The sequence below is a fragment of the Panthera leo genome, chromosome D2, assembly GCF_018350215.1.
Source record: "Panthera leo isolate Ple1 chromosome D2, P.leo_Ple1_pat1.1, whole genome shotgun sequence".
Classification (NCBI taxonomy): Eukaryota; Metazoa; Chordata; class Mammalia; order Carnivora; family Felidae; genus Panthera; species Panthera leo.
Genome location: NC_056689.1, coordinates 67695137 through 67722904, shown reverse-complemented (window position 1 = coordinate 67722904; position 27768 = coordinate 67695137). Strand labels below are relative to the sequence as shown.

The following is a 27768-nucleotide window of genomic DNA, read 5'->3' as shown; positions in this document are numbered from 1 at the left end:
AGCATTTCAAAAAGTTTGTTAGCTTTATATATTTAAGCCATTTGAAAGTTACAAATCTTAAAGCCTTTATTTACTTGTCTAAGAGCTATTTTTCAAATGTATATTCATAATTAAGTAACAAGTTTCATAGTGTACCTTATGTCCAAATAAATACTTAAAAGATTTATCCTATTCAGTAGAAATGCCATAGGTAGGGAAGGGTCATATACATGTTATTCCTAAAAATTCTTGTCACTGTCACACAGAAAAACATCAACATTTGGTAAACTCAAACTATAAATGTAAGCTTACTTAATGTTACAAATTGTACCCAAGAGCTAAGTTTCTTCAAATAATGTTAACAGTTATAAGGGCTATGGCATCGAAGGATGAGGGTAGAAATTAGTACACTAATAAACTGACGTCTTTAAAATAAGACAATGTGTTAATGCTGCATTCAAATACAAAAATGCTTGGATACACAAGTATGCCCTAGAATTCTGACAAACAAGAAATTTTAGATCCAGGAATCGCGCCGAGTAGATACTAGAAGCTGACATTTATGAAGAAGTGTACAAAATTGCACAAGTGAAAGCTTAGAGATAGACTGTTGGTAGTTATCATGATGGAAGCGAATACTATACAGTACACGTCTGCAACCCAATTTTGCTTCAGCATCCCCAGAGACTTAAAAAACATTTCTTTGGGTAGGTTGCAAAACATTGCTTCCTCTTTTATTCTCATCACCCCCATTATGATACAAAGCAACAGACAAAATCAAATCACTCACCAACTGTAAGCACTGAAAGCTTAAAAACTCACACAAAAGCATCTTTCCAACTCCCGAATCGGTATTCACTCCACCTGTTTGTAAATCCATACAAACACAATAACACAAAACCTCTACTGATTTAAAAAAGGGGGGAGGGGGCAATTAATGGTTTGAAGTCATTCTTCTACCTAGGCATGGGGCGGGGGAGGGGGAAGGTACAAAACAATGGATACTGAGGGGCTGGGGAAAAACCTTTTGGCCCAGAAGCCTTCGGCGTTAAGAGCGGGGGGGGGGGGGGGGGGGGGGGGGGGGGGGGGGGAGAAGAGAGGAGGAGATAAGAGTACTTTTCCTCTATCCCTAAAAGCTACGGCGGAAAGAGGTTGCCACCAGGCAAGTCCAACAGGGCGGTCTTGGATGCCTACAACTCCCCTCACCAGGCAACATACTCAAAGCCAACTCACCACTCTTCACCGAAAGAAGACGGGGAGAGAGTGGTGGGCTTTGAGTAGGGGGCGAGGAAATACCCCACCCCGCACCACCAGCGCTGCGCCAGGACCCCCACCAACGACTAACACAGTCCCCGGACGCCCACGGGGCGCCCAAGCAGCCTGGGCCAGGTGCCCGGGGAGCAGAGTGGAGCCGGGCCGTCCACCGGGCGCCCCCGGCCCCGCGCCCTCGCGCCGGCTCGCCCTCGCCCGGGCGCTGCCCCGGCCGCCCGCCACCACCGCAGGCCCAGCCCCGGCCGCTGTCAGAGCCGACCGGCTCGGTCTCGGCGCCCAGCTGCGGGGCCCCGCACAAGAGCCGGCTCCGAGGGCCCAGCCCTCCCTGCGACAGCACCCAGGAAAGCGGCGGCGGCCGCGGCGCCTCCCAGGGCCCCAGCCCCTCGGGCCTCGCCCCGGCCCCGCCGGCTCTAGCCCCTCAGGGCGCGCGGGGCCTCCCTCTACCGACAGCCACAGGACCGCCCGACGGGTAAGAAGGAAGGCAGGAAGAACCGACCGACAAACGCCCTCCCGCCTCAGCAGCCCCGGGTTACCGTCAGGAGCCCCAACTCCGCCATCCTCTTCGTTCGCCCTCCTTCCTCCTCCTCCTTAGAAGCGACGCTGCCCAACCGCCGCCCCCCGCCCGCCCTCCCCCCACTCGCCCCGCCCCGCCCGCCCCTCCACACACTCTCGCTCCTACCGCCCCGCCCCACCCCTCCGGCTCAGGCCCGTCACTCGCTGGGAGAAAAACAGGCGGGGCCAGGGCAATCGACACTACCCAATCACAGTGAGGCACTGGCGCCAACGACGCTGTCCAATCAGAGTGAGGCATTGGCGCCAGCTTCCCTCGCTCCGCCCTTTTCCTTTCCTCAGCTGCTCTAGGCCCTCTCTCCCGCCCACTGGGCGCCGCTGGCAAGCCGGGCCATAGAGTAAGCCTCCGGCTGGGTAGAGTGACAACTCGCAAACGGAAGTGACTGTTGACGCTAAGGCAGCCATAACTGCTAATGGCAAAGGGAGTTTCCTGGCCTCCCGTCTCCAGTGTGACGTAGTTTTCCCTTCGTCCAATCTCACCGTTGCTCTGGGCAACAATCGGGCAGTCTGGGAAGAGAGGAGTCTGTAAGTAGGCCCGAAAAAGGACCAAAGGTGACCAGTCATCCCAGGTTAGACAACTTAATTCATATTCGGAACCGCCTGCCCGGGTTGGGGGAGAGGAAGGAGCTGGTTTCCTGGCCCTTATTTTGCTGGGACCTCTAATCACTTACCTAGGTGGACAAAAGGTTAGGGTTCCGAAAATCCCTGTCCCGCCCGGAAGTTGCATTTGGCACTTCTGAATGGGGTCATGGCGGAAGGGTGGGAATAGCCCCCGGCACCCCAGGGAGTGCCCATTTCCACTGGAGCTGCCAAGTGAGGTGAGGATCCGATCTGCCCTGTCCCGCGAGGACGGCCCAAGTTAGACGGCCCAAGCTAGACGGCCCGCGGGAGACGGAGAGCCGGGGAGGTGAGGGGAGCTCACAGCCGCTTCCGCTGGAGGAAGGTTTTCTTTCCGGGCTGGCCTGACGGCGGCCCGCCCTACCTCCGCCCCTCTGAGGTTCCCTGTCGGGCGAGGCCGCTCCACCATCCTCTCTAACCCAGCTGCAGCCAGCTGGGCCCGGCGGGAGCTTAGGCTAGTGCTACGGGGCGGAGCCCCTCACTCCCGCCGCTGGAGCTCCTGACCGCGCCCCCTTAAATTCCTACTGAGTACTTCCATCCCGACCTTTGGAGGACGGAGAATTGTGGAGCTTGAGGAAAACGTTTTCCATTGCCGGCTAGAATGGAAAAAAGGTGGTCCTCCACCACAGCGGCCACACCTCTTAAGTCTTATTTTCCCACCTCTTGTCTTCACATTTTGAATTTTCTTCCTTTTCTTTGTTTCTCCTCTTTTGTGGGTTTATAAGCATTAACTGCAGTTCTGGGTAGAGGTATACCGTCCTAATCCTCCATGTCTGCATTTTAACTTACTGCTTGTGAATATTCTTAAAAATACCGTAATACTTTTACATGGTTCTTTCCAAAAGTTGTCACACCTTAACTCGTGTAGTTCCTTCTGTAGGCTTAAGTCAAGAACTGTCAGTCAGATTGGTAATGCTGGGTTGGATGCCTAAAGTTGCGGGGGGGGGGGGGGGCGGGGGGAAAAGACCAGGAGAACTTTCTCAACAAGGGTGCAGACCTACCTTCATTATTTAATCTCTTTCTACTACCTTACTACTCACGCTTTAACCAAAATGAACTACTCTGGTTTCTTCCAAGATTAATCACTGAAGCACTAACCTTTTGTGACTGTATATTAATGTCCTAGTTACCCTTGGAGATGTGTTTCCAGATTCTCTCCAACAGGAAGCAGTTTTCTCTGCGCTTACCTAGCACTTTCTGTACTTCTTTTAGGACGGTCTCTATTTTATATAACAGCTGCTTACGTTCTTAGCTTTACTACTGTGTTTATGTCTAAAATGGTTTTTATCAGATTCATCTGCCTATCATAGTATCCTGCACATATTATTTTGGTAAGTACTTCCTAAAAGGTTGAATATTTTTGGTGTCCTGGGGACCTAAGACACTGCCAGCTTTAGTTTATCAAATTCAGTGTGGTTCCTGTTACTCAACCTTTTCCTAGTCTTCCCCTCTGAATTCCTTCCAACATGATTTCTTCCCTCGAAAAACAGAAATCATACATTAAAAAGTTGAAGGAAATACAATAAATATTCATATACCCTTTACCTAGATCCAACAGTTGTTAAATTCTGCTATATTTATTTCATTCCTTCTCACACTTTTTTCATTGTTGTTGAACTATTTGGAAATAGGTTACCGACCTATTGTTAAGCAGGCACCTCTAAAATTTCCAAAATGTATTTCCCTAAGGATTATAAAGTTCTACAAAACACAGTATCATTATCACAACAAAGGAAATTAATTGTTCTGTAATATTTAAAATCTAGTCTGTATGTACATTCTCCCATTTGACCTAAGAATATTTTGTATATCTCTACCCCTGCTCCTCCAACAAAATTCAGAATCCAGTCAAGGTTTATGTATTGTGCTTGGGTATTGTAACTCTTTAGCCTTAATTGAGAACAACTCCCCTATCTTTTTTTCTCCTGTGATGTTGGCATTTTATTTATTTTTTTTTTAATTTTTTTTTTTTTTTAGCGTTTATTCACCTTTGAGACAGAGACAGAGCGTGAATAGGGGAGGGGCAGAGAGAGAGGGAGACACAGAATGTGAAACAAGCTCAGGCTCTGAGCTGTCAGCACAGAGCCCAACGCGGGGCTCGAACTCACGGACCGTGAGATCATGACCTGAGCCAAAGTCGGACGCTTAACCAACTGAGCCACCCAGGCGCCCCAACGTTGGCATTTTAAAGAGTCCAGAGCAGAGGTCTTCTTGAATGTCTCCTTTTTTCTTATTTCTTGTAAATCAGAAACTGATCTAGAGGCTTGATTAGATTCCATTTAACATTTTTTCCCAAGAATACTTCACAGTATTCATACTTCTCCAATCATGATTAATAATTAAGCCTTCTCAAATGTGACTACATCTACCAGTGGCATGAGTGGCTAGTTAAATGCATCCCACTTCTCTGCACACACACCCTGCTATGCTGTCCTACAAAGAAGAAATTAGCATTCAATCCTCCTGTCTGTAGAGAGGAAGTGCTAGTGTCCTCGGCTGTCGACCTTTAGTAAAGTATTGCTGCTACTTTGCCTACACTTGTAGCTGATGCAACATAATCTGCAACAGTGTACTGATGTCAGCATAGTTTCATGAGTTTCAACTCCTGGCACCCTGAGGACTGTTGATGAAAGATGTGTGGGCCCTGCAATTCAAATACAGATGAATCTTGATGTTATCAAAGCAGATACCAAGGCAACTGCTGGCCATCTGGTATTTTGTGTGAGTGGGATGTGTCATTTTCTATTAACTTAATAGTAGTGTCTGCTAGTGAAGTATACCATCATCCAAGTTCATCCAAGAAGAACAGTTCCTGTTCTTAGGCCTAGGCACATTTCAGAAGCTAAACACTGCACATTTTATTCACATGAGTCTAAATTAATTAGCCAAATTGAACATGTTGCAACATTTTCCTACCAGCAGATGCCAGATAGCAAACACAGTAGAACTATTATAGTTTCCAAATACATGACATATGATGTTATTTGGCATCTCCAGATGAACATTATCAATCCAAACTAAGCACTCTGCGAGTATGTGGGCAGCCCTCGAGTGAGAATGAGCATTACTACTTTGTGTCTGCTAAAAAGAAAACACTTCTTTTGGGGCTTCCTCTTTCACCTTCATGTTAGTTTACGTTCAGAAATCTAATATGCATTTGAAAATTCATCTGTTAGTCGATCATAAGTCTTGAATAAAACAAATAAAATCTTTCATATTTTTCCTGCAATTCCTGCCACTCCATCCACAACCTGTACTAGGCAGATTGAATTTACTTAAAAAGATCTAAACTAATAAATATTCACCAAAAAATACCCTCTATTGTCCTTTACATAAACAAATTGCTTCTGGTACCTCCCTCAGTTCTCTAAGATTGTATCTTGTTTCTTAATACCTATTAATGGTAAAATAGGACAATTTGGAATATAATGTGTTATAGTGGTTCTTCTGTATTCTATTGAAGTGGTGACATCAAGTGCCTATAGCAATGAGGATGGTAAGGGAAAGGGAACAATAGGCAGAAGTGGGGGACTAGACAAGTCTCCACGTTCATCTGGGACATTACTTTCCAGCCCTAGCCAAATTTTGCCACGTGGGAAGTGTTGCCAGATTTGCCAAGAGGAGCTGAAATTTGGACTTTATGTGAAGATCTTGTGATTTTTAAACATAGTTTCAAATACTTTTTAAACATTTAGCAAGCCAGCAAAACATTTAACCAGATAGGACCAAGGGCCACCAGTTTGTGACCTTTGTTTCTTATATGAAAACAGGATTGGCAGTTAGGCCAGAATCTGAAAATACTTTAGAAATGTTTTTCTAAACATATTTCAGGTACATTTATTTTCTTAGGTTAGGCAACTTCCATTTGTCACTTCCATCAAAAATTCAAGATAGAGTCTTATGTACACCGGGCTTCTATTCCCTATAATTTTAAAGGTTTTTACTCTTTGCCACCAACTTAAAAACTTGCCCACATTTGCTCAACCTTGAATTATATTATGAAATAGATTTGCTTTATCATATTTTTTATTATGTTTTAATGTTTATTTCGACAAGAAAATGAGTGGGGGACGGGGGGGGAGAGAGAGAGAGAGAGAGAGAGAGAGAGAGAGAGAGAGAATCTTAAGCAGGCTCCACACTCAGCATGGAGCCTGACGTGGGTCTCAGTCTCACAACTGTGAGATTGTGACCCAAGCCAAAATCAAGGGTCGGACGCTTAACCAACTGAGCCACCCAGGCACCCCCAAAAGGTTCTTATCCATTTGTAGCTCCTTCATTTAGCTGTGACTGGCATTATAGACATTGGTATGTTTGTTGAAAGGAAAAATGTGTTTGGATAGGAACATATGATCCCAAATTCCTCTTTTGTTACATTTGTTTTTCATTCTGAAAGAGTAAATTCCCTTGTCCCGAAAAGAGCATCCTTTCTACTCCAGTCTTCACTGTCCAGTGTTTACTTTTAAAGCTCTGTCCTTATTAATAGATATACAGCCATTAACTTTATTTTTTTATCTTCAGTAATTATTTTGTCCATGTATAACTTATTTTGATCAATTTTTCACTAATAATGGTAATAACTCAATCCAGAATATTTTAGTTTTTCATTTGTAAACATTTTTGTAGAGAAATATGGTAGGATAATCAATCATTAAAATATGGTTAAGCATGAAAATATATTACAGTAAAATTAAGTGGAATGGTAATAGAGGTCTAGGGAGAAAAAAGATGTAAACTTTCTGACTTAAAAGTAAGTTCTTCATTCTTTTTACTAATGGAGGATAATAGCTGTCAAGTTTTTATGATATTGAGATTATGTTGGATATATTTTTTTTCTTTTTTTTTTTTTTTTTAAATTTTTCTTAACGTTTATTTATTTTTGAGACAGAGAGAGACAGAGCATGAACAGGGGAGGGGCAGAGAGAGAGGGAGACACAGAATCAGAAGCAGGCTCCAGGCTCTGAGCCATCAGCCCAGAGCCCGACGCGGGGCTCGAACTCACAGACTGTGAGATCGTGACCTGAGCTAAAGTCGGACGCCCAACCGACTGAGCCACCCAGGCGCTCCTGTTGGATATATTTTTAAAAGACTGATATGGAGCACCTGGGTTGCTCAGTTGGTTAAGCATCCAACTCTTGGTTTCAGCTCAGGTCATGATGTCTTGATTCGTGAGTTTGAGCCCTGCTTGGGATTCTCTCTCCCCCACTCTGCCCCTTCCCCACGTGCACTCACTCTCTCTCTCTCTCTCTCTTAAAATAAATAAACTTCAAAAAATAAAACGAAAAAATAAAAGACTGATATAACAGTTATTTTTAAATATGCTGGAAATTATGTCTTTAGAACTATTTGAACTTAATAAATTTATTTGTCAATTTAGAAATGTGTAAAGGGGTATTTAGTTTTTCTACCTAGTTTTTAAAAATCTGAGGGCACCTGGGTGGCTTAGTTAGCAAATCATCCAACTCTTGATTTCCACTCAGTCATGATCTCACGGTTGGTGAGTTCAAGCCCCTTGGTGGGCTCTGCCCTGATGGCAGAGTGCCTGCTGGGATTCTCTCTCTCTCTCTCTCTCTCTCTCTCTCTCTCAATATGTAAACTATAAATAAATAAACTATAAATGAATGAATGAGTAAATGGAATAAAAATCTCTGCGTATTAATGCAAGCATAAAATTTGAGGACCACTGACATATTCTCTGGGTTCAGGACACTTTAGTGCTCTTGTCCAGTCCCATACACAGTTTAGTTCAAGTATCAAATTAAGTCACCCCAGAAATTTTTAACTTGTCCAAGTTGTAAAATTAACTTATATTATCAACATGTGTATGATTGATATAAAGTAGTAATCCTTCCTAGACTTAAGTGTCTTTCAACTCCCACGCCTACAGCTTTGTAAAATATTTCATGACAGATTTGGTTCCCCTCCAAGTTCTTCTGCATTAATTTTAGGCATCCGGCTCAATGGCTACGACAGGTTTGCTTACTTTGTTATGACTTTGAAATGTACTATCCATCAAAACCATTATCTCTGGGACAAATTACAAACTAAAGAAACTAAGGGGGGAAAGGAAGTAGATTATTTTCCAATTACCCAGACCAAGAGCTTCAAAAATTATTGACATTCTATTCTCCAAGCATTAAAAGTTTGGGTTATATTAGTGTAAGAATTTTACTTCTGCAATTGAATGTGTTTTCTCTTAAAATATACCTTGACAAATGTATCATTTTAAAATCTGGCATAGTAGTCCATTGTATGGCTGTTACAGAATTTATTTAACCTTTGATATATTGCCGAATATATAGATTCACCTATTGCTGAACATTTTGCTCTTCAATGCAGTGCTTTAATGAACATTCTTATTCTTATGTCTTTATACACCGGTGCATTATTTCTTTAGGGCCCATTCTAGAATGCTTGGGTCAAAGAAAATGTGCATATTTAGCTTCAGTAGATAATACAAAATATTAATAGATACTACAAAATATCTAAAAAATCTGTACCAAGAAACCCACCCACCAACAGAGAATGCCCATTTCTCTCTACCTTCTCTAACTCTGGATACTGTCAGCTTTAGATTATTTTTGCAATTTCAAAAGATCTAACACACACACCAAAATGTCACATGATTTTCACTTGCTTCATGAATCCATGATCATTTTTCTACTTCAACTACAGTACCCACTTCAGCACTCCTACATCCCGTTAAACTTTATTTTCTATAGCACTTACTACCTTATAACATCCTATTATTTACTTTCTTTAGAGTGTAAGCTCCAAAAGGTTTGAGGTTTTGTCTGTTTTGTTCACTAAAGAATAGTGCTTTGCACGTTATAGACACATATTTATTGAATTGAATTACATGGCACTTGTATGATACATGTGAATTTCTGTCATAGCTGATATGTTTCTTCTTTGACCCATTTGTCCCTAGTGGTACACACATCTTACCTCATCATAATAAGAAAGTACCTTTAGAAGCAACCACAACTCCTTAGGGCACATTACACCAGACAAAACACCCATGTTTGGCCATTAGCAGGTGAAGGAAAGAAATGTTCCTTCCTACTGTGGACTCCCTGGGCAGTTGATTATCAAGACACTGTAGCCTTGCCAGTGAGGGTCATCCAACCACCACCTTGCTTATTTTAGCCCTTCCCTTCCTGTTTCTCTCCTGCCAGTGCCTGGGGAGGGGGGGTGGGCGCCTAGAACAATAGCCAACCCTAGTAAAGCCAACACTCCACCCAGGCAAGTGACTGCCAGCACTGATATTCCCCACACCAGACCCAACCCACTCCCTACCAGGCTTTTGGCCCCACACCCTTTGCAGTAACAATGGCAGCTTAGTGAAACAGAACTAAGGTTTAGTAGAGCACCAAGTTTCATTGTTTTCCTCCAGCCAGATTTTGGATGTGAAAGAGGGACAGATTAGAGAGAGCAAAGGATTGTGATTGAGTTCTGAGTAGCTGAAGTTGCTACTCTATAAAACATTGAAGATTTTAAGTATTCATCCAATATTTTGCTGATAAAAAAAAATTGGTGATACAAAAACTCTTGGCTACTGTTATTTCTTTTCACATTTATTTATCAACATCTATAATGTTTATCCTCCCTTTTGGCAGCATGTCAGATTTGCAACAAATAAGGGCTTACTCAACATGTTCATGGTGATATTTTAGTGGAGAGGCTGTTTATTATAGCTTATAGTTCATATTCAGGCTAATCAGGGATCTGCAATGCTATTAGCTTTCAACATAACCAGGGGAAAAAAGGGAAATGATCACTAGATACCACAGCAGGCCTAACAAGAAAAGAATATGGCTGAAGAAGTTGTGCATTCTAAGGAAATTGCATATTACATTTATCTCAGATTCCATTTAATGAGGAGTTGCTGCTTCATTCCTGGTCCATTCCCTATTTCATCTTCACTCCCAAACAGAGCAGTGTAGGGGTTAAACTTTGATGACAAAGTTCTGGAAAATGTATAGAGGTTCCTTAGGAACTTTAGATGTTCCAGAATGGGAATTTGAATGAGAAAGGAGAGGCTTGGATGGAAGAGGAAGCTTTCTTTACAAATGTCAAAGTTAGTAGTAGAGTGGGAATAACAGACCAGAAGCAGCTTCACTTGATTGTAACTAATTTGCAGTGGGCGGTAAAGGCAGGCACCACGCCAGCATCACCACTTTATAAATAATAAATCTTTCTTCTGCGGTGATGTTGCGAAAGGCACATGGTAAGGTTGCATCAGTATGGTGAAATATCGCAAAATGGGTGGGTCTGTCTAGAGAAGCATCTGTGTTTGTAAAAGGATCATGCTACAAATTACAATCCAGAACACCTTGAATATACAGCATAGCAGTAATCTGGAATGTAACACTGGAAGCAAATGCCATCAGCCAGAGATGGCATATATGCTGGTATGTTCTTAACAAAATACTCAAGATAAAGGTATTTGCTAGCACTTTAGCATGTAGTATCTCTGTATTAAAGGAAAGTAGTAAACTGAAAGCATACCTCACTTCTGTTCTTCAAGAGCCAGTTTCACCCATTTGTGTTGCCTCCTTACAAACAGGACCGGTATAGCCAATAACTGTTCCTTAGGATGCTTTTTGTCATGATAGCAAAGGGATTAAAGTAGAAGCCAGCTGTTAGCTGTTGAGAAGTGGGAACGTTAGGAAATATTTACCTACTACCTCCTCTTTTTCCTAACTACCTGCCTTACCCCACTTCCCAAATGGTAACACTTTTTTACCCCATCCACATTCAGGGAGATGCTATCAGTGAACCAAATGGCTGCACAAAAATGCTTTTGGTTTTCCTCAGCTGGCCTCTATTAGGTAATTATGCCTAATAAATGAAGCCCTACCAATTTTTCACTATAAGGGAAAAAAACGTAGAACATGTAGCCTTCCAAATTAACACCTCCACTGATTAAAGAACATCGACACACTCCAGATCCTTACATTAACTCTCTCAACCTTGTTTCAATGAAAAGACTCCTAGGAAATTAATAGGAAAATTATGCAAGGGTAGGGTAGTTCATTTTCTGTAGGAATTGTGATTTTACTTCTTAAAGTATAATGGAAATACCTCAAGCAATATGCTTTGGAAATTCATTCTTGAATGTTAACAATTGATTTCTCATTGAAGGAAAAAACTTAGCTGTATCCAACAATTCAGATATGGCGGAAGTGAAGTCAATGTTCCGGGAAGTCCTTCCAAAACAAGGTATCTAAATTACAAATACTTAGGTCACAGAATATTACAGGTACCTAAAAAGTAGTAGGCACATAGGCTAAGTAGCTTAACATCTGTAACTATTTTGTGTCTTGTATGCCACATTCATCATCCACTCTTTTACAAGTATAAAGAACTCATCCACTGCTTCCCCCCCCCCCCCCCGTAAAAGGATACCAAATGAATCATTGTTCAACCTAGGAATCCTGTTACACTCAAATTTGCAAATTACAATATGAAATTTTCAATGAAAAAACTAGTACTGTAACTCACCATAATGTTAAATACGGTCTGGAAATGGGGAAAAAGAAACCTAAGTCAAGCAATCATTAAGAAAAGCTGACAGTTTAACATTCAGTAGTTAATATAGTAAAAGAACGGTATTAACATGAATATTAAGTATTTTTATGCACTATGTATTTCTCCTGAATCTTTTTGCACATTAAACATTTGACACAAAATGAGTCGTGTGTCTCATAGGTAGCTTGGAATTTTAGGTACCAAGTTCAAAAAGGCGTCCTTGTGAACTCCCTAGTATTAAATGTTGATATATTTTAAGTAACTGTGAAAACAAAAGATTTTCATTGATAGTGGATTAAGTCTTTAGACTTTCATTCTAGCTGCAAATCCAAACTACCAATCAACTGGGTCATCTCACTCAAATTGTTTCTTTTTAAACTTAGGGCAGCTGTCTGTGGAAGATATAACCACAATGGTGCTGTGTAAACCCAAACTTTTACCCTTAAAATCTCTGACTCTGGAAAAATTGGAGAAAATGCAGCAAGCAGCCCAGGATACGATTCGCCAACAAGAAATGGCAGAAAAGGAACAACAGCAAATAACTCACTGAATGATAACTTAGCACTTCTACAGAATACCCTACCTTAGTATTAACAATAGCTAGAAAATAATTTGCACCTGTATGCTGAGAACAGTGTGTTAAAACTGATAGTGCTTATAAATAATATAAAAATACCCAAGACTAATGAAACTTGTATTGTGAATTTAGACACTGTGGTTTGTATTGAACATAAGCAATTAAAAAAACTTTGAACCCAAATTTTATGGGTTTTTTTTTTTTTTTTTTTTTACCCAAGTTTTTAGAACTGTAAATTATTGTTCACCATTCCTATCAGTCTTACGGGTAAAATTCTTAGGCACAAGTGACTAAATGCAACTCTTATGTTCACAAAATCTTTACACATTTATTAAAAACTGAATTGGACGATACATTCTAATCTTGTACAAAGCGTTTTGGGGCTTTTACATTACCTAACTTTAAAACTCTTTTACAAATTTTGCGTTTCATGTTTAAGGCTATTTTGCCTAACCAACTGATTCTACCAGTAATGACAAAACTAAATAAATTTGAAACCCTCACTTATCCAGTAGTCCCCTGAGCTTTTTGTTTTCATAAAACGTTTTGAAGTTTATTTAAGAGAGAATGTGCGAAAGGGGAGGAGCAGAGAGAGAGAGAGAGAGAGAGAATCCCAAGCAGGCTCTGCACTGCACCGCACTGTCAGCATGCAGCCTGAGGCAGGGCTCAAACTCATGAACCACATGAATAGTGACCTGAGCAGAAATCGAGTCAGACACTTAACTAACAGTGAGCCACCTAGGTGCCCCAGTCCCGAGTTTTTAATTATACTGACTTTAAGGACTAAGAATTACCTGGCTACCTTTATCATCCAGGTATCAAACACACAATTAAAACTACAGACTTGAAAGAACCCATGGGATAAATATCAACATTAAATTTGGAGTTTTAATTCTAAAAGGTTTAATTCTAAACCTGCAATGGGCATATTCCTAATACCTTTGTAAATTCTGAATATAATTCTTGGCTGGTTGCTACAATCAATAATAGACCATTTAAATTACCATGGACCTTGAGGCCTTGCCGAGTAATTAGGCTCTACAAGAGGTTAGAAATGTAATCGTTCTTTAGATAACTGCTATTTATTGGTAGCTACTATTTTCTCAAACACTGGATAAATGTAAAACTTTTTGAGTCACTGAAGAATTTTTTATAACACAAACATTAGCTGGTAACAGAATTTAAGAATGGTGAAATTTTAGAAATTTCATTGAGCTTTAGAGAAGATCAGAAAATAAGTATGCGTGCATTTCCCACATATAATATTAAAAGAATTTATTTACGATTGTACTTTTGATTTAAAATTTTTTTTAATGTTTATTTTTTGAGAGAGAGCGTGAGCAGGGGAGGAGCAGAGAGAGAGGGAGACACAGAATCTGAAGCAGGCTCCAGGCTCTGAACTATCAGCACAGAGCCTGATGTGGGGCTCAAACCCACAAACCATAAGATCATGACCTGAGCCAAAGTTGGATGCTTAACAGACCGAGCCACCCAGGTGCCCCAAGTACTATTCATTTAAAAGTTTGCAAAGAACAAAGTTTAAATTCACTAGGTTCAAATATGCTCCCTTAGAGGATTTAAAATTTGCTGTGTAAAATAAAAGTTTTTAAAAAGACCTAAAATAAATGTACTCCCAATGAAGAATCAACACTGCTTCACATGTTTTATTTTGTCATACATTCTTTTAGAACCAGGTTCATTTTTCCAGTTTTGTAGAAAAATAGATGTTCCAGCCACCATTTATTTAACTGTCTAGTCTTTGAGACCAATCAATATGTTCCCTGGAAAAATGAATAAGTCATATGACTAACTCATTTTCTTAAAATTCTTTAAGACAAAGAAATAACTTTTTTTTTTTTTTTTACTCCCAAAGCACAGTATTCCAACAGCAGCAGCCAACATGGGGTTTTAGCAGCTTAACTTCACCCCCTAAATAAAGCTTTGTATAAACCAGTGATTTTACTACAAAAACACTGTCCTTGAAAGAAAGGAGTGGCAGTCAGACATCAATGCAAAACTTGGAATGATTAGGTCATAAACATGGCACTTACAAAAGGTAGCTTATGAGAATATTCCACTTAAGAAGTGGTTACTCTTCTGTCCCTCCTTTACACCCTCAAAAAAACAAAAATACGAAAGAAAAAAGAAAACACTTCCTTTAAAAATTCCCCTTAAATTGTAAGTTTATAAAATTTCAGAAATGCCTTGTACCCAAAACAAGTGCTTCAAAAACAAAACAAAACAAAAAACCTGTGCTAACAACTCTTACAATTCAGATATATTTATATTTTTTAGAACATCTAAGACTGTAAGAGTTCTTATATTCAGTAGCTCTCTGGTTTAAGGCGACCTCCATCTCCTTCACTTACAAAACGTTTTCTGCCCCTGTAATGAAAAGAACACAAACATGAAAATGGAGATCAATTCTATCTATAAACAAACAAACAAACAAACATCTTGGGTTCTTTTGGTTAGTCATTAGGTTTTGAAGGGTTCTGTTTAAAAAAAAAAGTGAGCATGCCTCTAATCCTTTTGAAAAAAGACTCTTTTCTTGCTATGTATCCTAGGAGGTAGCAAATCAAATGAACTGTTAATGTTAATCCAAGCAGTTTTTAGTTAAATAAGAGCTTAATTATTGAATAAGTTCATTGTCAAATGGAGTCATGTAAAAGAAAAGTTAAAATATAAGGCAAACATGCTATTTGGAACTTCAATATTTACTTCTCTGAGCATTATTTGAAAGCTAAACAATGAGACAAAGAGACACCAACATGATTTGGAATTATGCAAATTAAAGCTACAGAACCTATGAAAATATCCACGTTAAAAATTTTGTTTTAACTTTTTCTCAAATCTAGAAAAGCCGTAACCTGAACATGGAAAAATCAGAATCCAATTAATTCCTGTCTATGCCCCATTTTAGGATTCCTGCTATTTCTTTTTTTTTTTTTTTTTTTTAATGTTTATTTATTTATTTTGAGAGAGAAAGAGAATCCCGAGCATGGGATTCATGCTATCAGCACACAGCCCAACATGGGGCTCAATCTCACAAAGGGTGTGATCATGACCTGAGCAAAACTCAAGAGTTAGACGCTTCACTGACTGAGCCACCCAGGTGCCCCGGGATTCCTGCTATATCAAAATCAAGAGGTCTTGCTTTATAATGTAGGCACACTTATGCTGTATGTAGCCAAACATAGTAGCTATGTACAGCCCAGGAGAAATATTTGACCAGCAGCCTAAAGCAGTAAGTGGAAAACAGAGTTGTCCAGGATTAGTCCTCATTTTCTGACCCTAGACCAACATGCACAAGCATTCAAGACCACACACAAGTGTGCACTTCACCCAAATAGGCTAATGGATAGAGGATAAAAAGTCAAGGTTCTATAGCATACAGTGAAAATTTAGGTATCTCCCTCAACTGATCCTTGAGGGTAAAGCCACAATAAAAATGACCATTTAGACTTCTGAACAGAGGATGAAAAACTTAAAAAGCCAGTGCCAAGGTGTTGACCCCTTTTCACACGAAGTCTAAGTGGAAATCAGCTACATTTTCTGGCACATACAGGCTTCAGACTGTAAATATAAGGAGACTGAGATACAGAACAAAGTAGTAAGTAACAAGAACCCTTGCCAACATTGGCAGTATTTACTGATGTATACAACTTGGCACATAAATGATGCCATCACCAAGCACAGAGAGAGATTTTGGAGATGTATATTTGCAAACATTTTTATCAAAGCCATTAAACAGTATCTTCCTCCTCTTCTCTCAAAAGCTTCTAAACTTTCTAGAGCAACAGACACTACCAAGAACTATTTTTCTGAGATTTAATTCTCACAATGCACTTAAAATAGACAAAGCTTTGCAATTTTTTCAGTTTAAAAATTACAAAAAGTTAAAATTTACATAAAACAGACACACACAGGCCACCCAGGTAGCCTCAGGTCAGGATCTCATGGTTTGTGAGGTCATGCCCCGTGTCAGGCTGTGTGCTGACTACATAGAACCTGCCTGGGATTCTCCGTCTCCCTCTCTACTCCTCCCCTGCTCTCTGTCTCAGAAATAAACAACATTAAAAAAAAACAAAACAGATATACACAAGTTTAGCTATTACTAACATTTATACCTATTTATTATAAACTTATAAGCTTTATTTTAACCACAAAAAAATTCATCAACTCCTAAAGAGTTAGATCCTAGTAGCACAAACACAGTATCTCCAAAGAATCACACACATATACTTTCTAATGAGATAAGGCCCAATTAGCCTCAATTCTCCATTCTATGAAGGAATAAAAGGAAGCTACATGGAGTAAGGAATAGCCTATATCTTGGAAGCCAGAAAAGGTCTGGATTCATCCTTAGTCTTTACTGTGTGTGAACTTAGAAAACTTCTATTACATCTCCTTAAACCTTAATTTTCTCATCTCATTGGTGATAATATCTACTCTGAAATATTTCAACTACTTAGAACAGAGCCTGGTACACAGAACTACTACACAAAATTAGTTTCCTTCCAGTGAAAAGGGGCTTCATGAAGTAGCCCTGTATAAATTTTACAAGGGGGCAAAATAAGCTTTGCCCTAGTTTTTCTATTAACTCAAAACTCATGATTTTCACTCTTGAGTGGCTTCAGGGGAGATATTACTTTTCTGACAGAATTCCAGAATTTTTCTGGAATGACAGAAAATCAGCTTAGCCTTTCCAAGCACCTCAGCCAATATTTTATGTGGAAAAAAGTAATAAAGTACCTTGAAGGACAAAGATCTCTGAGTTGTTTGGAAATTATTCCAGCCTGAAAACATTCTTCTACAAATCGTTCAAGCACAGAGTATGAATGTGGGACATCCAAATTAATGTCTGGAATTTCATTGTAAATTCTCTCATAACCCTAAAACAATGAAATTATATACAGAATTGTTAGCCCATATAAAGTACATAATGCCATATGACCCATCACTGTCATCAAACGACATTTAAAGACAAAACATTCATAAAATTAGACTGAAGTCAGATCTGATCTTTGAAAAGTATAGACAATATTTGTCATAGAATGTTTTCTTTAAAATTTTTCTCTTAAAAGAGTTCAGGTGGACATCAGACACTGGACACATTTCTTCATCTGTATACATTTAGTACACTTTTTAAAATATAAGGCAAGTAAGCACCTCACCAATATCTTAAATAGGAATAAATTAAATACTTTAAAGAATATTTGTTAGAAGATCATGTTCATGTTTGTCTCTAGATACAAAATAAAAATTATCATATCTTAAAAATAGAACTCTTGAGGAAGAACAATCACATCTTTAAAAAAGACAGGAAAAAAACTCAATGAAGTGTTACTTTACAAGAAATCAAACATAATCACAACCATTAAAAAAAAAAAAAACTATAGGCACAATACTATTTAACATACCTAAAAGAATATTTCATTGACAATTCATAATATGTATTCAATTATTATACATTTAAGGTAGAAGCCTAAAAATTGTTCAAAATAATGTTATACTTACTCTTTTCATTTGGTCTAGAGTAATGGTAGAAGATTTCCAAAGAGATTTTAATAAATTCAAAATCATCTTAAATGCACTTTCTCCAGTTGACTCTAAAACCATTACAATAGCCTAAAAATTGAATGAATGAATTTTTGGTCATTTAAATTTATATAAGAAACTGCTCCTAAAATGTATCAGATCCCTTTTGTCTTATATGTAATTATAATCATTATAAAAATTTAAAAACAACTTTCTCCCTTAACATTGAAATTTTTTAAAAGAATAAAAATAGATGTACACTATTAAAGAACCATTAAGTCACTGTGGTGCAAAAAGGAATACTTAATAATAACTCTCTTTGGAATGTCAAAGTAATCTTACTTCATATACAAGCTCATGGTGAAAATGAGGTACTTCCAGTTCCTTAAGGCAATGTTCAGCTTCAGATATATCTCCAGAGAGTAAATACTCTTTCAGCAGCATATCAATCTATTAAATTTAAAAATTTAGATGTATTAGAATTCCTAATTTTTTTTTTTTAAACTGTGCTTTCTGCCTATAGGATTTACTTACTCTCAAATAGCAGGTCACCAACAGCTGTGTAAGAACATACAGACTTGACACAACACTATCATAACAAAATTTTTTTCATAATTAAAAAGTAAATCCCCAATTTTTACATGGCTGATAATTATAAAGAAAATGCAGCGCTTCAGTGTGCCTTAATAATCACTGAGATCTATGACTAGACTTAATCTCAGTTGTGACCATAATACTTCAATGCTCACTGTAAAACAAGGGATTTTAAAGACCACTAGAGGGCACTGGCTGAAAGTCTCAAAATATATTTTTACAGTGTCACACACTTTCACTTCCATCAGGATGACCTTAATAGTCACTGGAAGCCAAAAAATGATGATAATAGAGCTTTACTAGACAGGGCAAAAATATCCATACAGCTTCTCTTTTCTCTTCAAATAGATTTGAAACCTATTATCTAAGATGTTCATCTGGAATTCAGTTTCTAGTTGTAACTTAAAGAGGCAAGTCTTGACTTTCTTATTCAAATACAGTAACATCTATGGCTCCAGAGAAAAGGAGGAAAGTTTTCCAGCACAAGAACTTCAAACAAGAATGTTCTTCCCTATACATGGCCTGTTAAAATCACCTTTGCACCTAGTGGACACTCAATGAATGTTGGCTCACTTAATTAAATAATCTCATTTAAGTATCTTTGACTTCCAACTTCTGCAATATATTTAATAAAGGGTAAAATTTGATCAATAGAATACATACCGATGATACTGATACATACTGAATAATATCTATTATCATGCTTTAGAAAAGTAAATACTTAGGGGCGCCTGGGTGGCTCAGTCAGTTAAACGACTGATTTCTGCTCAGGTCATGATCTCACAGTTCGTGGGTTCAAACCCTGCATCGGGCTCTGTGCTGACAGCTCAGAGCCTGGAGACTGCTTCAGATTCTCTGTCTCCCTCTCTCTACCCCTCCCCTCCTCGTGCTCTGTCTCTCAGAAATAAAATAAACATTAAAAAAAAAAAGTACATATTTAAAGCATGGCATTTGAATAAAGTGTTTTTACTTTATAATTGTAAATTAATAAATTTATTATTTAAATTATATCACTTACAGTTTTTTAACTTTGTTATAGAACTTGAAGTATTTCAATGTTTCCCATCAGGCTCCATGCATTTTTTGAGAATAATAAATTATAAATACATACATATACATTTCTAAAAGTCCTCTTTGTCCAACTCATCCTTCCATGTAAAAATAAATGAATACCCAAATAATGTCAACTCATATTGGTAGTTTTATTTCCATTTCTATCTTGACTATTTTTTCATTGAGATAATTCACATAAAACAGTTTGGCACTTTCTCAAAATAATAATTTTGGGGGAATATTACCATCATTTTTTTTAAGTTTATTATTTTTTTAGTAATCTCTACACCTAACTTGGGCTCAAACTCACGACCCTGAGATCAAGAGTTGCAGCTCCTCCAACTGAGCCAGGCAAGCACCCTAAGTGTTATCATCTTAACAATATTAAGTCTTCCAATCCATAAACATAGGATATCTGGATATCTATTTTAAGTTTTAATTTATTTCAACAATGTTTTGCAGTTTTGGTGTATAAGAGTTGCACTTCTTTTGCTAAATTTAGTCCTAAGTATTTTGATATTTTTTATTCTATTGTAAATGCAATTGTTTTCCTAATTTCATATCATTCGTTGCTAGTGTACAAAAGTAGAATTGAATACTGTATATTAATCTTATATCCTATAATCTTGCTGGATTCATTTATTAGTTGACAGTTTGGAGTTTTTTTGTTTTTTGTGGATTCATTAAGATTTCCTGTATACAGATCATGTCATCTGGGAATAGAGACAGTTTTACTTCTTCCTTTCCCATCTAGATGCATTTTATATCATTTTCTTGCCAAAATGCCATTATCTTGACTGTTTTTATACCTCAATCTTCCTAACCACATGAAATTTTTTTTTGAAAACAGATACTATAATCATGACATTATCTATCCTAAGATATATAAAAGCAAACTGGTCAAAAATCTATAGTTTAAGCTCCTTAACACTCAAACTAGGCACACATATCATTAAAAGATTTATTAAGTATCAAAACTATAGTCACATGAAAAGATTATACTCAAAAGTCAGAAGTACATGGACTGTAAGACTTCTAATTTTCTTAATAATCTGCAAGTAATATTAAGTACTTTTTCTGGTTTCTTGTTATAGAACATTACTGCCAGAAAAAAAAAAAATCCATAGAGAATAAATCTGGCGTTTTAATGAAATAAATCAATTACTTTAAAGCATGCACACAAGTAGTGAACTTCCTTACAAAAATCGACCACTCTGATCTACTCTAGTGTTCATAATTCCTAACTTATGATCTAAGAGTATCCAGTTTCGAATTGCTCATATAAAAATGTAGTTACTAGGGTGCCTGGGTGGCTCAGTAGGATGAGCATCTGACTCTTGATTTCGGCTCAGAATGTGATCCTAGCGTCGTGGATCGAGCCCTGCATTGGGCTCTATGATGAGCAGAGAGTCTGCTTAAGATTCTTTCTCTCCCCCTGCCCCACTGCCCTCCTCCCTGTCTCATACTCTTTCTCTATAAAAATTTTTTTAAATGTATTTATTGAATAACTACAAAATAGAAAGTCTTATGTTGACAGTATTTGAAAAATTTTAACTACTACTACAAGAAAATACTTCAGGCATTCCTCTCAGGTTCAAATACAGCATTCTTATGAGAGCCCTTTTAATTTAACAGTCTTTTTTTTTAGTCAGGGAAGCCATAAAAATTTAATAATAATTATATAATTATTGTATAATTTATAGCACCAGGGAATAAAGCCAAATACACAAAGATTATCCAATTTTCCATTTATAGCTTTAAGACAGAACTTAATTTTTATCCACAAAAATACCAGCTAGAGGGCATAGTTTACTTCCCCTGAGGAATACATGTATATTAAGTTAAAGACAATACCCAGTAGTTACCTCTTTAACAAGGTGGTTAACAGACTGCTGCCCACCTCCAGAGCCCCACACACTGTCTTTGCGCTTTCCACCTTTAGACATACTCAGAAGCACAGTAGCCTTGTCCAGAGCAGCTCTACCAGAAATAATAACAACAATAATAATAATTTTGACAACTTAGAAATGCTTCAGGTTGACCTAAAAGCTTTCACGTAACCTAAAATCAATCTAAAATTCAAAATCTAACCTTATTACAAAATAATTGATCTACACTGAGTGGAAACATGTCACATAAAACTTAACTTTTACATAGTTCTGCACCTTCCCACCAGGGCAACCATTCCATTCTGACCTGAAGTAGTCTTAGAAATTTAAGTTAACATCTACACCTGAGCAAATCTAAGACATGGCACTGACTAAATTTAAGTTTCCAGGAAGTTACAAAAAACCATACGGCATGATTCCCAAATATCACATTTAGCTTAAAATTAATTATAACAAAGAACAAGAGTGAAAACATTATTTCCTAATATTTCTGTAGCAGATAAATATAAAATAAAATTGAAAATGGGGCTCCTTTGTTAATACTGTCCATCTTCTTAGAATATTAAATAATTACAGAATGTGAAAACCTGAACGGAGCTTAAAGAAACATTCTCAGTCAAACCCTTCATTTTTATAAGTAAGGAAACTGAGGCCCAGAGAAGAGGGGCTTGACATAAAGGTAGCTAATGGCTTAGTTAAAATCCCAAACTTCTACATTACAGTACCGTCCTCTTCCTATTACATCATGTCAACAATCTCTCAATTTTTTTAACAGTGGAGAATATACACAAATCACAAATAGATGTCCACAATGTCTGATTAATTCAAATATCATTTCAATAAAATGCTGTAGAATTTTCCCCAATTTTGAAATTCTAAGTAGGAAAATTAATTTACTTACCTAGCCTGTACACAGTCTACAGTTCCTTTGTAACTATCAATATAGGTATTACATAAAATTCCATCTCCAACAGCTCTAGCAATAAACTGGCCAACCAACTACAAAAAAAAAAAAAAAAAAAAAAAAAAAAAAAAAGCTGTATAAAAAAATCTAAAATGAAACTCTATAGGACACAATTTCTAATACATAAATGATAAAGACTGGCTGGACTACAGAATCAATAACTAAGACATGTTGGAAACTCAAACATCTATCTAGCACCTGCTAGTTATGTTTGACATACATTCCCACATCTTAACCTCCAAGGTAACTACCCATGGGGGGTGGGAAGGACACATATCAGTTTTGCTCACTACTGAATCCCCCAACACCTTGCACACTGCCTGAAACACAGTACATAATCAAAAACGCTTGTTAAGCCAGTGACCTAAATTTAAGAGAAAACTCTCTTCTGGAAATTAAAAAAAAAAAAAAAAATGGGACTAGGTTTTCTCAAGTGTCTGATTAAAGGAATTTATTGTATGGAGAAAACACTGTGTAGAAATTTCTATCTGAAAGTATATTCATAGCGTTATTTTGTTTTGTTTTGTTTTGTTTTTAAAGTAGGCTCCATACCCAGTGTGGGGCTCAAACCCATGACCCCCAGACCAAGTGTCACATGCTCCACCGACTAAGCTTGCCAGACGACCCTATGCATAACATTATTTCTTATAAAAACTGGAAACAACTTCAGTGTCCAACAATAAAGGTGTGGTTACATGATACATACAATGGGGGTCATTATGGGGTCATTAGGAAATACATTTACTACTTTTTATAGTGTAAGAAAAATCAAGTTTACAAAACAGCACATACAGTATAATTCCATTTCTTATTAAAACAAAAATGCAAGGATATACAAAAACCATACACTGATAAACATCCACAGAAAGTAAAAGAGATTTAACACCAAAATGTTTAACAGTTAACACTGGTTATTTCTGCTGGCTTTTCTTCATTTTGACTTTATTTTTCAGAAATTCTATAATATGAACTTACGTAATCATTTTTTTAACATATGAGTAGTTTTATACCAGTTTCCTGGTATAAAAAGAAAAAAAAAGTCCACGTTTGAATCATAGCTCAATACCTTACCAGACTACTGTCTGGCATAGAAAAGAAACAGCATTTAGGAATTAACTTATATATATATTCCTAAATTAATGTTTAAGTGCTCCTGCCTTTTTAAAATTTTTTAATGTCTATTTATTTATTTGGGGGGGTGGGGGGAGTGGGGAGGACAGAGAAGAAGGAGATAGAGAATCCCAAGCCGTCTCCAAGCTGTCAGTGCAGAGCCTGATGCAGGCTCAATCCCACAAACCGTGAGATCATGACTTCAGCCAGTATCAAGATTCAGATGCTTAACGGACTGAGCCACCCAGGTGCCCCAAGTGCTCCTACCTTGACTTAAAACTCTGGTCAAGTAAACAGAAACAATTTCACACATTTTTAATTTCAAATCAGAAAGTCACATTATACTATCAGCATGTATTGAATCTAATAAATACATAAGGCTTTGAGATCAGAATCTAAACAGAAACATAAATCATAAATTTTCTAATAATTTTCCCACAAAGCTACAAAGGGGAACAGACTTATTTATGATTATTTTTATAATAAACATCAGTCAAGCCAATTCAATCTTCAATTATAACAATCTACATATTTTTTAAATCCTAGATCATACAACAGCTTAACCACATATAATAGAGAATATACAAGCAGCAAAAAAACAAAACAAAAAACAAAAGACCTACAAACTATACAGAGCATGGGTGGAAAAGCAGGATATAAAATTACAGTATGATGAAAACTATATTTGAAAAAGAAAAACAGCTAGACAAAAATATGCTAAAATGTCAGAGGGCTATTTTTGTATGGTAAAAAATATGGGTCATTTTGTCCCATTTTATCTACTAAAGTTTCCTAGAAGCATGTATTATTTCTATAATTGGAAGTGTAGTGGGGAAAGGGGAAGGAGAGAACAAATAAAAAGAATCATACAAACCTGTGGTGCTCTAGGAGTATCCAATGCCAATTCAGGTAGATCTTTCAATAATTTGTCAAATGATTTTTCTACATCATTTGTGCTCATTACTGTCCCACACAGGTCAGAAAGAAGCTTAGATGTCATTTCTCTATGACTAGCCTTTCCCTCCAATGCCAAGGAAACTGCCAACACTGGTACTCCACTTTTCATTTCACCAAGATTTAAATCTCTTAGCATTTCCTATTCAAAAAAAAAAAAAAAAGTTAAAAAGTATGTCACTACCTTTAGTTCAATATGATTTTAATTTTGAAAAATCAAGATTTTATCCATAGATCCTTACCTCTTCCCCTTTGGAAATAATCAGAAAAGCAGTCAATTTTGTAGGAAAGGATAAATTCATCTTTCTGTGCATATAAATTAGATATTGATCCACTTTGTCAAGCTTTAACTATCTAAACATCACTAAACTCAAGAATGTGAATCACACCTAAAACAGTATGAAACTATATATTGCTAAGTTTGTGTTAGGAATTAACTAACCCTGTCCTTATAATTTTTTTAAATTTCTTTTTATTTAAGTAATCTCTACACCCAATGTGGAACTCAAACTCGCGAACCCAAGATCAAGAGTCGCATACCCTTCCAACTGAGCAAGCCAGGCACCCCTAATTTCTAGGAATATTCTTTTATGAATATTTGTGGAGAGATTCATTTTACATTATCATAAGCTGTTTATACTCCACTTTTCAAAGTTTTCTCTTTGCACTAAAGTTTATACTGTTCACATTAAGTTTAAAGGAGATCTTTTTTTTTTTTTAATGTTTATTTTTGAGAGAAAGCATTTGGCACATGAAAGCAGGGGAGGGCAGAGAGAGGGGGACAGAGGATCTGAAGCGGGCTCTGGGCTGACAGCAGCGAGCCCGATATGGAGCTCCAACTCATAAACCACGAGATCATGACCTGAGCCAAACTCAGACACTCAACCACTGAGCCATCCAGGTGCCCCCCCTCTTTTTTTTTAAAGTTTGTTTATTTAAGTAATCTCTAGACCCAATGTGGAGCTCAGACTCATGACCTGGTGATTAAGAGTCACATGCTCTTCCAACTGAGCCAGTCAGGTATCCATAAAAGTTCTTAAACCATCGTTTTTAAGTGGAATTATTGCTTCAAATGCTGGGATTCAGTTAAAATTTCCTATTAAAAATAATAATAGCAGCTGCTAATACTACTGTATATAATGTGTCAAGCATTGTAACAGGCATTTTAGTTTCTATTATCTTATTTAAGACTCAAAACCACCTTTTCAGGGAGATGTCATCATCATATCCATCATACCCAAAGCAATGAAAAATTAAGTATCTGCTGAGGACATATAGCCGGAGTGGCCAAGTTGAAAGTGGGATATAGGCAGTATGACCCTAGAGGCTAAATTCTAACTCAGTTATTTAAAGTGCCTTCCTTTTACAGTTTTCTCAGAGTGTTTAAGTCATGTTATACTACTAAAAGAGTGCCAGAACTATTTTCACAGCCACCTAACTGGTGTCCTTGTGAGCAGTCTCTTCCACTCGATTTCAACTTCCTGGACTATGCTTGAACAACTCACTCACTGCCTTTAAACATGATACTTCTTTCTGGAAAAGTCTCTTCAACCGTCTTACCCTGGCAAACTTCTAATTATCCTTACATAGTTCAGAATCATCTCTAACACACTTCATTTTATGCTTCCATAATATTCTGTTCATAATACTACTCAGTTAATAAATACATAGTAGACCACTAGTCCCCAGGCTAGGTACATAGGATTCCAATAGTCCCTGTCCTTACAGGATTTAAACTCTTTCTCTGCAATACAAGGCTTCACATGATATTTTAATATCTATTTATATATCTCTTTCCTCACCTGACTGCGCTTCAAAAGAGCAGGAGTCACCTATTACAAATTCCTCCACATGGTATGCACTGAACAAATATTGGTTTTATATTCAAATTCTACAAATATAAGGATATCAGACCTCATGGTATTAGACAAACCAAGAAAGCTCAGTCTGAAGTAAAAGAGTATAAATTAAAAAGCCTTTTAAGGAGTTACAATTTTAAAGTTTACTTATTTTTGAGAGAAAAGAGAGAGAGAGAGAGAGAGAGAGAGAACGCATGATGAATGGGGGAGAGGCGGAGACAGAGAATCCCAAGCAGGTCCGCACCAGCAGCGCAAAGCCAGACACGGCACTTGAACCCACAAACCCATAAGATCATGATCTGAGGGGCGCCTGGGTGGCGCAGTCGGTTAAGCGTCCGACTTCAGCCAGGTCACGATCTCGCGGTCCGTGAGTTCGAGCCCCGCGTCAGGCTCTGGGCTGATGGCTCGGAGCCTGGAGCCTGTTTCCGATTCTGTGTCTCCCTCTCTCTCTGCCCCTCCCCCGTTCATGCTCTGTCTCTCTCTGTCCCAAAAATAAATAAAAAAAAAAAAAAAAAAAAAAAAAAAAGATCATGATCTGAGCTGAAACCAAGAGTTGGTTGCTCAGCCAACTGAGCCACCCAGGATCCCCTAAAGACCTGCAATTTTAGTACTTTAAGTCAGTAATCCTAGTTAGGTAATTTTATTTTACCCTTTTAGATTTATTTTATGAACAATTCATAACACAGGAAATGTTCCCACGCAAATTACATTTCAAAAAAGCATTTGTTCTCTTAGTTTCTGTATACATTCTTTTTCAGATCTTTGTGTTCTCTTTCTTTTGGACAGAGTACAAAGATAAATTTTATCTTAATCCTGAGCATTGAAATGAATGGCAAAAAAAATAGAACGACATCAGGCATTAAAAAAAAAAATTTTTTTTTTTAACATTTATTTTTGAGACAGAGAGACAGAGCATGAGCAGGGGAGGGTCAGAGAGAGAGGGAGACACAGAATCCAAAACAGGCTCCAGGCTCTGAGCTGTCAGCCCAGAGCCCGATGCGGGGCTCGAACTCACGGACCGCGAGATCATGACCTGAGCCGAAGTTGGATGCCCAACCGACTGCGCCACCCAGGAACCCCTAAATCAGGCATTTTTAACTGAGATTCCTGAAGAGGTTTGAGAAGGTTCATAGATGCCTGAAATTATATCATATTTTATACACTATCAATTACAAAAATATATAATTACAAAAATTGTTAAAATATTGTTGTGCCGTTTTTCAGGGAGGGAATGGCATATAGCCTTCATCACAAGTA

The 27768-nt window shown here is 37.8% G+C and overlaps 3 protein-coding genes across 8 annotated transcripts in view; 1 reads left to right on the top strand and 2 right to left on the bottom strand.

The window, feature by feature from the left end:
- Positions 1 to 2576, bottom strand: part of SHOC2 (SHOC2 leucine rich repeat scaffold protein) — a 107631-nt gene extending 105055 nt beyond the window's left edge. The window contains exon 1 of one of the 3 annotated variants that reach the window (XM_042908956.1): positions 2493 to 2576. The gene's annotated coding sequence lies outside the window, so the exon portion shown is untranslated. Of the gene's footprint in view, positions 1 to 1784; positions 1874 to 2492 lie in introns of those variants that run through there. The other 2 variants (XM_042908952.1, XM_042908955.1) reach the window with 2 other exon arrangements.
- BBIP1 (BBSome interacting protein 1) lies at positions 1072 to 12730 on the top strand. Of its 4 annotated transcripts, none has more exons than XM_042908959.1 (3): positions 1472 to 1720; positions 11584 to 11661; positions 12354 to 12730. In XM_042908959.1, exons 2-3 carry the CDS (start codon positions 11616 to 11618, stop codon positions 12518 to 12520), a joined length of 213 nt encoding a protein of 70 aa, XP_042764893.1. In that variant the 5' UTR covers positions 1472 to 1720; positions 11584 to 11615; the 3' UTR covers positions 12521 to 12730. The 4 variants fall into 4 exon arrangements, with proteins under 4 accessions (XP_042764891.1, XP_042764893.1, XP_042764892.1 ...); XM_042908958.1 differs by lacking the exon at positions 1472 to 1720 and adding an exon at positions 2025 to 2390; XM_042908960.1 differs by lacking the exon at positions 1472 to 1720 and adding an exon at positions 2557 to 2639.
- A 1454-nt stretch (positions 12731 to 14184) lies between these two features.
- The window catches only part of PDCD4 (programmed cell death 4), a 28438-nt gene continuing 14854 nt past the window's right edge, over positions 14185 to 27768 (bottom strand). The window contains exons 6-12 of the mRNA XM_042908157.1: positions 24573 to 24794; positions 22526 to 22623; positions 21601 to 21715; positions 18431 to 18538; positions 18068 to 18178; positions 17303 to 17442; positions 14185 to 14932 (exon numbers count right to left, since the gene is read on the bottom strand). Coding sequence (XP_042764091.1) covers positions 14872 to 14932; positions 17303 to 17442; positions 18068 to 18178; positions 18431 to 18538; positions 21601 to 21715; positions 22526 to 22623; positions 24573 to 24794 — 855 coding nt within the window. The 3' untranslated portion in view covers positions 14185 to 14871. The remainder of the gene's footprint in view (positions 14933 to 17302; positions 17443 to 18067; positions 18179 to 18430; positions 18539 to 21600; positions 21716 to 22525; positions 22624 to 24572; positions 24795 to 27768) is intronic.